Genomic DNA, 13,622 nt, shown 5'->3' on the forward strand with positions numbered 1-13,622 from the left:
AAAACGGGCCCGTTTTGTTAAAAAAAGAGCATGCATAGCCTTTAGGAGGCTTCCAGAGTACTCCTGGGGGCTGAGGGGTCAAAAGCGAGCAAAAAACGGCCTGTTTTTTGCTCATTTTTGCCCTCCCCAGCCCCCAGGAGCACTCTGGAAGCCTCCTAAAGGCTATGCATGGCCATTTTTGCAAAGGGGGAGGGGTTTCGGGAGGCTAAAAATGCTATATTTAATGTATAAGACACACCCAGATTTTCACCCTTTTTTTTGAGGGAAAAAAGTGTGTCTTATACTCCGAAAAATACAGTGTGTGTGTGTGTAATGTAATGACAAGTGAGGAGGGCAGGGGCAGAGAGGGGGGAATCTGTTATTAGTCAATCACCTCCATTATGCTGATCCCCCCCACTAGGGACCTAACCCAACGGGCAGAACCAGGTCCTTAGGCCCTTAGGAAAAGATAGCAGGGTTGGGTCCAATCTCACATGGGAGCGAGGTGGGGGTGGAGATGTTCCAGAGGGAAGAAGCAACAGCAGAAAGACTCTTCTCCTGCATCTCCCCCTACCCCAACTAGAATAATGAGGCTGCCGGGACTGGCAGCATGCCTCCTCCACCGGCACAAATGGTACAGGCCAGTCCCAGTGGGGTGAGACGGTCCCTCAGGTAACCTGGACCCATGAAGGGCTTTAAAGGTGACCACCAACACCTTGAAGCAGACTAGTAAACAATTTAGCTGGCGGAGCAGTGGCCTTAGTGGTATTTGTCGGCCGACCTCTGATCCAAAGGTTGTGAAACGTGACAGCGAACAAAATGAAGTGAAGGGCACAGCAGAACCCTGAGAAATGTGCAAATGCGCAATCACAAGTTCACCGGCATCGCTTTCCCTAGTGCTTCGTCAGGGATCTTCTCTCCTAAGATGCTTTCTGGGGGCCAAATTCCCTGAAACAGTTAAGATTCCTGTAATAGTTTTATCTCCGCACGTAGGAAGTCATCCATTGTCTGCTTTCTGAGGAAAGAGGAACGCTGTGCTAGGATGATAAATAGAGATATGACAAATGGAGAATGCAGATGGTGTTGTTCAAGAAGAATGGCAAATTTGCAATAGTGACTTTTCAACTTAGCAACACCCGCTAAGGTTTATCTGTGATCTTTGGCCAGCTGATCTAAATGGGCTTTTGTTTTTGTTTTTTTTGAGTTAGAAAAAATACGTCAAAGAATATGAATAAGCATATATTTTGCAATTAGAACTGATAGCACCATTCGTTAAAGGGAAGGGGAAGTGCAGAGTCCTTGGTGTTCTCTGACCTTAGTGGTTTTCTTGCAGACCTTTCCATCATCAGTGCTAGAAGGGGCCCCCTGGGCGGCCTGGTCCCTTCCCCTGCACCGGCGGGGAGGCCAATATCTCCGGGTCTCGTCCTGCCAGTAAGGGGAACCCGCCGGGGCCCCTTAATGGGAGATGGACACGGATGGGGGAGTCTTTCTCTCCCCCCCCCCCAGTGTGGGGGAAGGGAGGGGATTGAGGCCTGGTTTGTTTTTTCAACCCAGGCCTCTGAGGGCCTGAATGGAGGGGGGGGGGGAACTTGACCCTGTTGACCATTTGAGCCTCTTTCTTGGGGGGGGGGGGGGGCGACCCACTGTCCTATTAATAACCTGAAAGGAAAGCGAATACCTGAGCGAGAAGAGAATGCTGTACCACTGGAGGTTTTTAGGAAGAGATTGGACAACCATTTGTCTGAAGTGGGGTAGGGTTTCCTGCCTGAGCAGGGGGTTGGACTAGAAGACCTCCAAGGTCCCTTCCAGTTCTGTTATTCTATCTATTCCATTCCCCATCCCTTGCGTATCCTATCCTTCCCTATGCCTATACCTGTCCTATCCTAATTAATATTGGTAAACCAAGGTTGAAAGGAGAGATCTTTGTTGCTCTCTTGATCTCGGTTGTTTCCCTGCAGAACAAAATAACAACAACAACAACAACAACACACTGATTAAGAAAAATAAGGTTACAATCATAGACATCGCAATACCAGGTGATAGCAGGGTCGATGAGAAGGAACATGAAAAAATCGCGAAATACCAGGACTTAAAAATTGAAATTCAACGACTATGGCACAAACCAGCAGTGGTAATCCCAGTGGCAATTGGCACACTGGGTGTTATTCCAAAAGCACTGGAATTACATTTAAAACAGTTAAAAATTGACAAAATCACCATCAGTCAAATGCAAAAAGTCGCACTGCTTGACACATATTACGAAAATACGTTCCGACGTCCTAGGCTCCTGGGTGGGGCCCGGCTAGTAATCAATGCCAAATCCGGCGAAACAACTGGCCGCTGTGATACAATTCTGTTGTTGCGAATAATAATAATAATAATAATAATAATAATAATAATAATAGCAGCTGGGGGATACCAAACAGGAAATAATTCATTACCTATGCTCGAAAGTGGAGGACAGCAAACCTCCATCCGGTCCTTTGGGTATGACTCCTACACAAATTTGATGCTTCTCGATAACATGTGGGTTTTCCAGATGAACTGGGAACGGTCTAAAGAAAAAGAGAGAGTCAACACAATGTAATCAGCCTATTAGAGATATGGGCTTCACGGCTTAATATTTGCCTGCCTAATTCCTGGAACCAGGCAGGATGAGCAGGCAGCCACCGGTGAGTACTTTAGGGTTAAGTGTAGCAATCTGCAGCAACATTACAGGGAGTCCTACAAGCATTCGTTTAGTGACCGACGTTACAACGGCACTGAAAAAAGTGACCATTTTTCACACTTACGGCCAACTCCCCACACACATGGTCACGTGATCAAAATTCGGATGCTTGGCAACTGGCATGTATTCATGACGGTTGTGGGGTCCCAGAGGTCTTTTGTGACTTTCCGACAAGACCAGTCAATGTGGAAGCAGGATTCACTTAACAACCACGTTATTAACTTAGAGTAAGAATAACAGAAGTGTTGTGAGGGACCTTGGAGGTCTTCCAGTCCAACCCCCTGCTCAGGCAGGAAAAGCTACACCATTTCAGACAAATGGTTACCCAACATCATCTTAAAAACTTCCAGTGTTGGAGCACCCACAACTTCTGGAGGCAAGTTGTTCCACTGATTAATTGTTTAGCTTCACAGCTGTCAAGATTCATTTAACAAAGAACAAAGAAAACGTATATAAAATGTTTTACCGCTGGCATCTCTCTCCGACAAGACTGGCAAAAATTTCCACAAAATCATCGGCGAAATGCTGGAAATGTAAAAGAACACTGGGCACATACTACCACATGTGGTGGACTTGTCCGGTGGCTAAGACATATTGGAAGCGAATACTAAGGTGGTTAAACGAAATTATGTCAACTAAATTAAACCTCAATCCGGAAATGTTTCCATTAGGGATAATAATTAAATCCCATCAATATTTACTCGTTCATATCCTGATGGCGGCAAGAATCTCATATGCGCAGTGCTGGAAGAAAGAAAATGCCCCCACTAGTACAATGGTTATGAATAAAATTTTAGAAATAGCGGAAATGAATAGACTGACAATGCTGATTAACGAAAAAGAAGACACAGACTTCTATAAAGTCTGGGAGAAACTATACAAATGGTTTGATAAGAAAGACAATGAGAATTAAGATATATAAATGAGATATTTTATTGACTTAAAATGACTTAGGGAACAATTTAAAAGAGATTATGATCCACAAAGGCTAAGTAACAAATGAGATAAGATATATATTAGAGGTGAGAATTCACCTACAAGTAATATCAATAGACTACAGTGTTGAAAAAAACTTTTGACGATCTGATAGGAAAAGTCCGTTATGAATACCTGCATAGAATTAGTAATCTAGCTTCATACTGTTTCTTTTTTTTTCTTTTCTTTTTTCTTTTTTTCTTCCCTCTTTTCTTTTCCCTTTCCTTTACTTACTTACCTTAGGTAGATATGTAGATAGGCAAGGTGAGATGAACTATGTATATATATGTATGAATTTTTGCCATTTGCGTTGTAAACATGTAATGAGTTCTATTTCTTTTTTTTGTATTTTATAAACCTTGCCTTTTTTACAACCTTTAATAATTTTTTTAAAATAATAATAATAATAATAATAATAATAATAAAAAGATTCACTTAACAACTGTGGCAAGAAAGGTCGTAAAATGGGGCTAAACTCATTTAGCTATCTCGCTTAGCCAGAGAAATTTTGGATTCAGTTGTGGTCCTAACTCAGGGACTACCCGTAGATAGTCATTAAATTCATTCCTACAACCTCCTCCATTGTGCACATTGTTTCCTGAGAGGAAGGAGAGTTGACAATTTTCACAAGGAGAAAAGACAATTCTCTAAGTCTAAAGGAAGTTGTTTAATAACATAATTCACTTTGCACTGATGGTAATCTTACATAAATGTTCATCCTGTACAAAATAAGTCCAGATACTGTACCTACCAACCTTCCACTCTTATTATCCAGAGTAATAAAAATAAAGCAAGGGGGGGGGGGACATTTCTCACATATTTCATGGAGATTATTGGCCGGGATAGTACACAGTGGCTTGAAATGGACATTAATTTTCATAAAGTAAAGAGGTGTAGAAACAAAGTTGAACGGAGATAAATCCAAAGCAAAACTTGCATTCAGACTTAGATGCAAAACATCTGTTGAGATTTGTATACATTTATCAACAGCCTTCACAACAGAGCAACTTAAAAGTTCACATTTTGCATGATTTAATGAGTAGTTAACTTCCAGTAAGACGGACAGCGTATAAACTTTATGAATGAATGAACAAAAACACCTAGAAAGAAGGCAAATATGCGGGCAGTCCTCGACTTGGATGGTTTGTTTAGTGACTGTTCAAAGTTACAACGGGACGGAAAAAAGTGACTTCTGACTTTTTTTTTCACACTTAAAACCACTGCAGCATCCTTTTGGTTGTGTGGTCAGACTCCAGATGCTTAGCAACTGGTTCATATTTATGACGGAGCTCCCCGTTATGCAACTCACGTGATTCGCTTCAGTGAGCTTCTGACAAGCAAAGTCAATGGGGAAGCCACTTTCAGTCAACAACTGGGTTACTAGCTTAACAGCTGCAGTGATTCCCTTAACAACTGTCATCAAGAAAGGTCATAAAATAGGGCAAAACTCATTTAACAAATGTTTCACTTAGCACAAGGGTTCCCAATCCCCGGTGCATGAGACTCTACACACCCACTTCATAGCCTGTTCCTGTTGCTCCCCTCTGGGAGGAGGTTTCGAAGTATTTCTAAAAGAACTACCCGATTTGTTCCTTGGGCCCATCCATTTTGTAAACTTGCAAGGTTTTTTTTTCCGCCATGTACATGTACACATCCAAACTAGAGTGTTTTTAGAATTCTTTATTGGCCAAGTGTGATTGGACACACAAGGAGTTTGTCTTCGGTGCATTAAGCTCTCAGTGCACATAAAAGAAAAGATACATTCATCAAGAATCATAAGATACAACACTTAGTGATAGTCATAGGATACTAAGCAAGCAAGTAAGTCATATTAGGAAACTAAATAAAACCACATGAATCGTAAAGATACAAGCAACAAGGCTATAGTCATAAGAAGATAGGTCAGTGATGGCAAAGCTATGGCACGCGTGCAAGAGGTGGCATGCAGAGCTCTCTTTGGGCACAAGCACCGTCGCCAACGGGTCTTCACGGGTGTCGGAGCGTCAGAAAATGGCCTGAAAACAGCCAAAAAACCATCAAAAAAAACCAGGCTGTTTTCTGGGCCGTTTTCAGGTTCTTTTTTGGGCCATTTTTATGGCCTGTTTGGGGGCTGTTTTTTTGAGCTGTTTATGGCCCTGAAAAACAGCCCAAAAATGGCCAAACCCACGCAGTTTGTTGGGTGCTTTTCAGACTGTTTTTGAACCGTTTTTTGGCCCCAAAACAGTCTGAAAAATGACCCCAAAATGCCCCAAAATATGGCCAAAAAACAGGCAGGTGCATGCTGGCCAGCTGGTCTTTGGGTTTTTGGTGCTACGGTGTGCACACATTGCACGCACACATATTCTGGTTTGGGCACTCGGTTCGCCATTACTGAGATAGGAAGGATGAGAAGAATAGTACTACAGTCTTAGTAAATAAAATAGTTTGATAGTGTTATGGGAATTAGATGTTTAGCAGAGTGATGGCATGCGGGGCGGGGGGGTAACTGTCCTTGTGTCTAGTTGTTCTGGTGTGCAAATGCTCTATAACGTCATTTGGAGGGTACAAGTTGAAACAATTTATAAGAGTTGTTTCTCCTTGTCGTATAATATATGTGGTTATATGCATAATTTTGTCTTTATTGTGTCATGTTTATGTAGTGTACATTGGAGGTGGAGACCCTTTGAGAGCTGCATGCAGCGAGATTTCATTTTAATGTACGCCAATTAGTGTACCTTCAAAATGACAATAAAGCTATTCTATTCTAAGCAGAGTAGGACTAGGCCGTGGCATGCCGGAAACCTGGCGGGGTAAACAGACCCAATCCGCGGGATGCAGGCCACAGGCAAAACCACGCCCCCTCTGGTCCGTGGGAAAAACCGCTCTTCATGGAACCTGTCCCTCACGGCCAAAAGTTTGGAGGTGGCTGACTTAGCAACATCAATTTAGCAGCTCAATCCTGATCATAAGTCAACTTGTACGTGGCCCAGGATAATGTTGCAAAATCCAATCTGAGTCGGTCACCGGGACGAGAGATTGACTCTTCTCAGCTTTCAAACTCGTGCTGGAGCCCATCCTCAGAGAACTTCTTGCTCACAAAGTGTGTACTTTGAGCTATTCTGTGTGCGGTATTTATATGGTGCCTTTTTCGATGTTGATTGGGGTGTGTTGAGGGTTGGCTTTTAAGTACGTTAGCTGTCGTTTCCTTGTGCGGCCCAGCCTTGGCCTGCTAAGTATTAGACAAGTTGTGGTAAATCAGCACTCCGCAGTGCCACAGTGGTTAGAATGCAGTACTGCAGGCTACTTCTGCTGCCTGCCGGCTGCCTGCAATTTGGCATTTGAATTCTGACCGGCTCAAGGTTGATTCAACCTTCCGTCCTTCCGAGGTGTGTAAAATGAGGACCCAGATTGTTGGAGGCAAGAGGCTGACTCTGTAAACCGCTTAGAGAGGGCTGCAAAGCACTGTGAAACGGAATATAGGTCTAAATGCTATTGCTGCTGCTCTTCTTGATGACGTGAGGGGCCTGTTTCTCAGGCTTCAATCACTTCCCGGGCTGTTTTTGTGCCTGCTCGTCTAACAATCTTAGTAGTTGCAAGATTGAATGTATACATATATGCAGGCACAAAAACAGCACAGGAAGTGATTGAAGCCTGGGAAATAGGCCCCTCCGTGACACAATGAAGGGCAGGGGAGCCTGGTGTGGTGGGGACCATGGGGTCGTGAAGGTTCAGACATGACTTAGTGACTGAACAATGACAACAACATATAACAGTCCCGTAACAGTGATCAAGTGATCTTTGAAAGAGATGAGCAGTCTAGAAACATGAGAAGCAAACAAACAAGAATAATCTCCCAGGATCCTTTTCTAATTGGATGTCCATTAATCCCAGTAAGTATTTGTATTAGTATTTGTATTTGGTTTATTTGTATGCCGCCCTTCTCCAGGAGGGACTCAGGGCGGCGAACAACTCAGGGGGGAAAGGGAACATAAACAACAGTACACATAATTAAAATACACGAAAATCACACAGCCATACCAGTCGAGAGGGGAGGGGAACTCATCAACCCCAGGCCTGCCGGCACAGCCAGGTTTTGACGGCTTTCCTGAAGGCCTGGAGAGAGGTGAGGGTCCGGATCTCCGCGGGGTAAAGTTTCTGTTTCAAGTTGAGTGTTGATCGTTAAAATTCTTTCTATTGTCATCTGCATTTGAACCCAGACATTTCTGGCTTTTTTTTCAAGCCCACCAAGGGCGATAAAACAGTCAAGCATTCCAATGACATTTCCGGGCACAACAAAACTAACGTTTGACGAGTTTGAGTTTTATCAGTATAAGTATAGTGATTAATTACGGTGGGCAGGCAATAGGATTTCTTGACAATCGCAGAAGAAAATAAACACATTGTTCAGTAACAGGAATTGGGGCAACAATGACGATATCCGTGGAAAATCCCCGAGTTTTTCCTCTTTCAGTTATCACTGCTGTCAATATTATTTCAACCCCGGGGCAAAAGTTACTTCCAACTATTCTTTTATAGAGATAATTTGGAGTCTGGAGGCTGATTTGCAACAGCTTGCCCTGGAGGAGACCAAGGAATCTCCCATTTTCAAGGGCTTCAGGAAGCTTGGAAAAAGTTTTCCTGGAAGATCTTTTAAGATGTGGGAATTAATGCTGGACAGCTTCCAGGACAGGAAACATCACATTAATTGGAATGGATTAAACCTTAAATATACATGTCCCAAAGGTGCTTTTGCAAAGAGGCAACTGGAATTTGTTTTTTCTTGAAGACGTTTCTCTTCTCATCCAAGAAACTTGGATGAGAAGAAGCAGAATGTCTTCGAGGAAAAAAGAAAAGAAAGTCCAGCTGCCTCCTGAAAAAAGCATCTTCTGGGGCAACCATGAGCTGGGTAACCAAGCACCTCCACAGACACTTAAATATATTCGTTTTATTGTAGGCCGCCATCATGTGGGGAACAAGGACAGCAGCTGTTTTATTGAAGGTTATTGACGGATGTGAAAATATCTTTGGCTTTGGATTTTACTGTATGGCTTTTTAATGTTTTTTATTTGTTTATTTGTATCATGCCTTTATTATTTTTACAAATAACTCAAGGTAGCAGATATATGCAACACACCTTCCTTCTCCTATTTTACCCACAACAACCACCCTCTGAGGTGGGTTTGGCTGAAAATCAGGGGACTGGCCCAAAATCATCCAGCTGGCTTTCATGCCTAAGGCAGGATTAGAACTCACCGTCTCCTGGTGATTGGCCCAAAGTCACCCAGCCGACTTTCATGGCTAAGGCGAGACCAGAACTCATTGGTTTTCTAGTCTAATGCCTTAACCACTAGATCAAACTGACTCTGATTCAAATCACTATATTTACTTATTTAAGGCATTTGTATTTATTTACTTATTTGTGTGTTAAATATATTTGCTGTCCATCTTGCTGTGGAGCTATTCTGGGTGATTTACGAAAACACAAGGGGGGAGGGGAGGATGAAAAAAATCCACATAAACAATAACAAAGGAATAAAGCAATAAAAATAAATAATAGAGGTAAAAATCAAATAAATAAATAATAGTTGCCTGGTTTTTTTTTAAAAAAAAAATGTGTATAATTTTAAAATGTTAACTGCTTTTCTATTTATCTTTTTATAATCTCTAATCTGCTCAGAGTCACTTTATTGGGGCATATATTGTGGTATATATCAATAAAATAAAATGAAATAATAAAATAAATAAAATAACAAATAAATAACAAAATAACATAAAATGACATGAAATAACATAATAAAAATAAAAAATAATATAAAATAATATAAAATAATAATATAAAATAATATAAAATAATATAAAATAATATAAAATAATATAAAATAATAAAATAGTAAAACTGATCATCTTATATGGAACTCTGCGAATCTCCCAATCAGCAATTAAAAGAATATTAGGAATAAAGCATAATGCAGAAATATAATAAATCCATAAACATTAGCACAGATATCATAAAAAAGGAAGGAAGGAAGGAAAGAAGGAAGAAAGGAAGGCGACAATTTTATACTGAATTCTGGGAAGCTCTCAATCAGCAATTAAAAATATTAATAATAAAATAATACATAAATATAATAAAACCATAAACATTAAACACCTTGCACCAAAGCGAAACACGCAACCTGCAATCCCTCATTAAAGCCTCTCACAACCCCTCTCCCTATCCAACTCTTGGAGTTGGGAAAAAACCAAGCCTTTCCATAGGTAACGGCTCCTATGGAAAAGCCAGGCTTCCTAGCTCCCATGATGTGGCGGAATGTAGTCTGGATTCCAAAGAGGGAGGGGCTGCTTCCCAGAGAGCAAAGAAACCAGAGGAGCTTAGAATGTCTGATGGGCAGGAAGAGAATTAAGATAGACCCTTCCTAGCAGGTGACAAATCACATGACCCCAGGTTAGTGCAACAGTCATAAATATATGCCAGTTATCAAGTGCCTGAATTTTGAACTCATGACCATGGAGATGTTGCAAGGTTCATAAGTGTGAAAACTGACTGTAAACCTTAAAGCCCTCTCTGGGTGGGTTACAATGGCAGCGTCTTGCCCCTAGCAATCCTCATTGGACCAACCTCAGAAGGGTGGAAGGCTGAGTCAACCTTAAGCCAGTCAGAATCGAACTCCTTTTGGTCACCACACTATAAAAAAGAGATTGAGACTGTAGAAAAAGTGAGAGAAGAGCAACCAGGATGGTTAGGGGACTGGAGGGTAAAACATACGATGGAAGGTTGCAGGAACTGGGCCTGGCTAGTCTAGGGAAGAGAAGGACCAGGGGAGACAAGATAACATCTTTCAATATATTAGGGTCTGCCACAGAGAGGAGGGGGGTCAAGCTATTTTCCAAAGCACCTGAAGGCCAGACAAGGAATAATGGATGGAAATTGACCAAGGAGAGATTTCAACCTGGAAATAAGGAGAAATTTCCCAACAGTGAGAACAATCAATCCATGGAACGGAAGTTGCCTTCGGAAGTTGTGGGAGCTTCATCCCTTGAGACTTTCAAGAAGAGACTGGACGACCATCTGTCAGAAATTGGGTAGGGTCTCCTGCTTGGGCAGGGGGTTGGACTAGATGACTTATAAGGTCCCTTCCAACTCTGCTAATCTGTTAATCCTGGCAGTGGGCAGAGTCAGCCTGCAATCCTGCATTCTTTCCACATGGCTCTAATAAATACATTAATAAATTGTTGCCTATTGCTTTGGCTGCAGCTGCTGCTTTTATACTCAATTTAGAGTCACCTTGACTGAAGCGGCCTATTAATTATTATTTTAATTAATTCAAAAAGGGAGGGGGAAAAACAGGACTCACATCTGCATCTCCTTAGCAAAAGAGGAAAGTGGGGAAAGGGTCCCGCTCGTCAGAATAATGGTGCGGACTCCCTGACGAACCAACTCCTGCATGCTGTATCCGGGGCTGAAGCACCAGTAGCTCAAGATCTTCCCTGTATCAAATGAACACGGAGACAAAATGTTAGGAGCACCATCGCGTATCAAATTAAAGATGAAGGTCATGATTTGCATGATTTGACACGTCACGCATCTATTAATCTGGAGTGACTTTGTTTCCCTAACTTGCTAGGGAAGAACTAAATGCAATCATTTGACACTTTTTCTCCGGGCCCACATCAAATCTTCACAAGAACGGAGTCCTTGGTGCTCTCTGGGCTTTTTTGCACACATTTCATTATCCAACTAGGTAACATCATCATCATCAGTGTCCACTTCGAACTGGAAGGATGGGAGGTTGACTCAACCTTGAACCTGGTGAGATTCAGGGACGTGCAGTCAGGGGAGGCAGAGCCTCACCACTGTCATCATGAAAAGAAAATGTAAAAGGAAAAAAGCAAGAGCTGAGGTCAGGTTGAGCTAGTTGCTGCCAGAGTCACCGGGGATGACTCTGCTTAACTGTTTAAAAAAGCCTCTTAAAAAGCACCCTCTACAGGAGGAGGCAGGAGAACGATGTGCCTCATCTAGTCTGACATTAGGTGTTTTATGATCACTCGAGCAGAGTTAAGCAAGGGTTAAAAGCCTAAAAATTCCTGACGTAGGTGAGGCACACACACACATACACACACACAGCTGGATAAAACTATATAAGCCCAGCTTCACTGATTACAAGTTTGAAAAGGCAACGTGGCTCCACCTGCAATCAAAGGCTCAGATCGGCTCCAATCCAACTTCTGTGTTTGTGTTTGTTTGAGAGAGTGTGAGTGAGAGAGGGAAGGGGGTAGGAGAGATGGTCTAATCCAACTTCTCTGTGTGCGTGTGTCTGTTTGAGAGAGGGGGGAGGGAGAGAGGGAGGAAGGAGGGGGAGGGAGAAGAAAAAGAATGAAGGAAACTTTTTCGCAAAGGAGAAAAACAAATGCTGTCACTTTAAATCAGAACTGAGCATGCCTGGCTGTGGAATTCTGGGAGTTGAAGTCTAAAAAAATTTGAAACCCACCACTGTGTCAGTGCCTCACCAGCCATTATTCTCACCGCACGTCACTGGTGAGATTTGAACTGCCAAACTGCAGACAGACAGACAGCGGACAGCAGAAGTTGCCAGCAGCACTCTAGCCAATTGGTTCATATCTATGACCACTGCTATGTCCCGAGGTCATGTAAATCACCTTTTGCAACCTAATGACAAGCAAAGTGAATGAGGTTGCCAGATTCACTTAGCAACTGGGTTTCTAACTTAACACCTGCAGCGATTCACTTAATAACTGTGGCAAGGATGGTCGTAAAATGGGGCAGAACTCAAAGGTCTCACTTAACAACGGAAACTTTGGGCTCAATTGTGGTCATACGTCGAGGAGTACCTGAACAATCAGTGAAGCCCATTTAAAATGTCCATAATTGGCAGGAGAAGTTTGTCTATTTAAGCCATTTAGTTGAGCTCCTCATAAATTATTAAATCCTTAACAGAGACTGATCAACAGACATCAAAATTCTGGGTTTTGTTCCCAGGGTTGCTGCCTGCCTGCCTTATCCATTTTAATACTTCTCTGCAATATTATCCAAACAGAATCAAAAGAAAAATAATAAAATCCTTTTTTCCTTTTTCCAACGAAGTCTGTGTTCTGAACTGCACGTTTACAAATTTTCCTGGAACTAAAGACAAAGCCCATTTAAGAAGAAAGTGAGAGAGAGAAAAGACAAGCATTGTTTTTGAAAAGCAAAGGAAAATAACTCCCTGCAGAGAAACTCCATTCCTGGAAAGTGTCTCTTTGTTCTTTGAGAGCCCTATTGTCTTTGTAGTCCTACCGCATTACCTGAGTGGTACCCCAGAATTGCCTCACTGACCTCGCAAAGCTCACAATGTGTTACATGCAATCAAATATCTTCCTTGCTGCATCCAGTCACAAGCATGGTGGACTTTACAATTCAATCTGTCCCTTATTTTGGCCTATCTTTCTCCCCAGTGTTATTACTACAGGTAGTCCTCGACCTACGACCATGATTAAGACTTCCTGGACTTTTCGGGAAAGGATGCAACTGGCGCACAAAACCCCAAGGAAGAAACAGTCTCCAATACAGGTAGTCCCCGACTTACAACAGTTCATTTAGTGACCGTTTGAAGTTACAGTGGCACTGAAAAAAGGGGGTTATGACCGTTTTTCAAATGATCAAAATCCAGATGCTTGGCAACTGATCGTATTTATGACGGCTACAGTGCCCTGGGGAATTTTCTGGCAAGCAAAGTCAATGGGGAAGCCAGATTCACTTAACAACCGTGTTACTAACTTAACGACTGCAGTGATTCACTTAACAACTGTGGCAAAAATGTGGTTGAAATGCGGCAAAATTCGCTTAATATCTATCTCGCTTATGAACCAAAATTTTTGGGCTCAACTGTGTTTGTACGTCGAAGACTAGCTGAAGTTGTCTCAAAGGTGATTTTTCAAAAGGCGATTGGATTGTTTTTCCTTG

The 13,622-nt window shown here is 42.2% G+C and overlaps 1 protein-coding gene across 1 annotated transcript in view; it reads right to left on the minus strand.

Annotated features, from left to right (window-relative positions):
* Positions 1–13,622, minus strand: part of RTEL1 (regulator of telomere elongation helicase 1) — a 120,167-nt gene that overhangs the window by 56,591 nt on the left and 49,954 nt on the right. Inside the window, exons 17-18 of the mRNA XM_032218561.1 lie at positions 11,017–11,149; positions 2,421–2,534 (exon numbers count right to left, since the gene is read on the minus strand). Of these exons, the coding sequence (XP_032074452.1) occupies positions 2,421–2,534; positions 11,017–11,149 (247 nt within the window). The remainder of the gene's footprint in view (positions 1–2,420; positions 2,535–11,016; positions 11,150–13,622) is intronic.

Source organism: Thamnophis elegans, chromosome 5 (genome assembly GCF_009769535.1).
Source record: "Thamnophis elegans isolate rThaEle1 chromosome 5, rThaEle1.pri, whole genome shotgun sequence".
Lineage (NCBI taxonomy): Eukaryota > Metazoa > Chordata > Lepidosauria > Squamata > Colubridae > Thamnophis > Thamnophis elegans.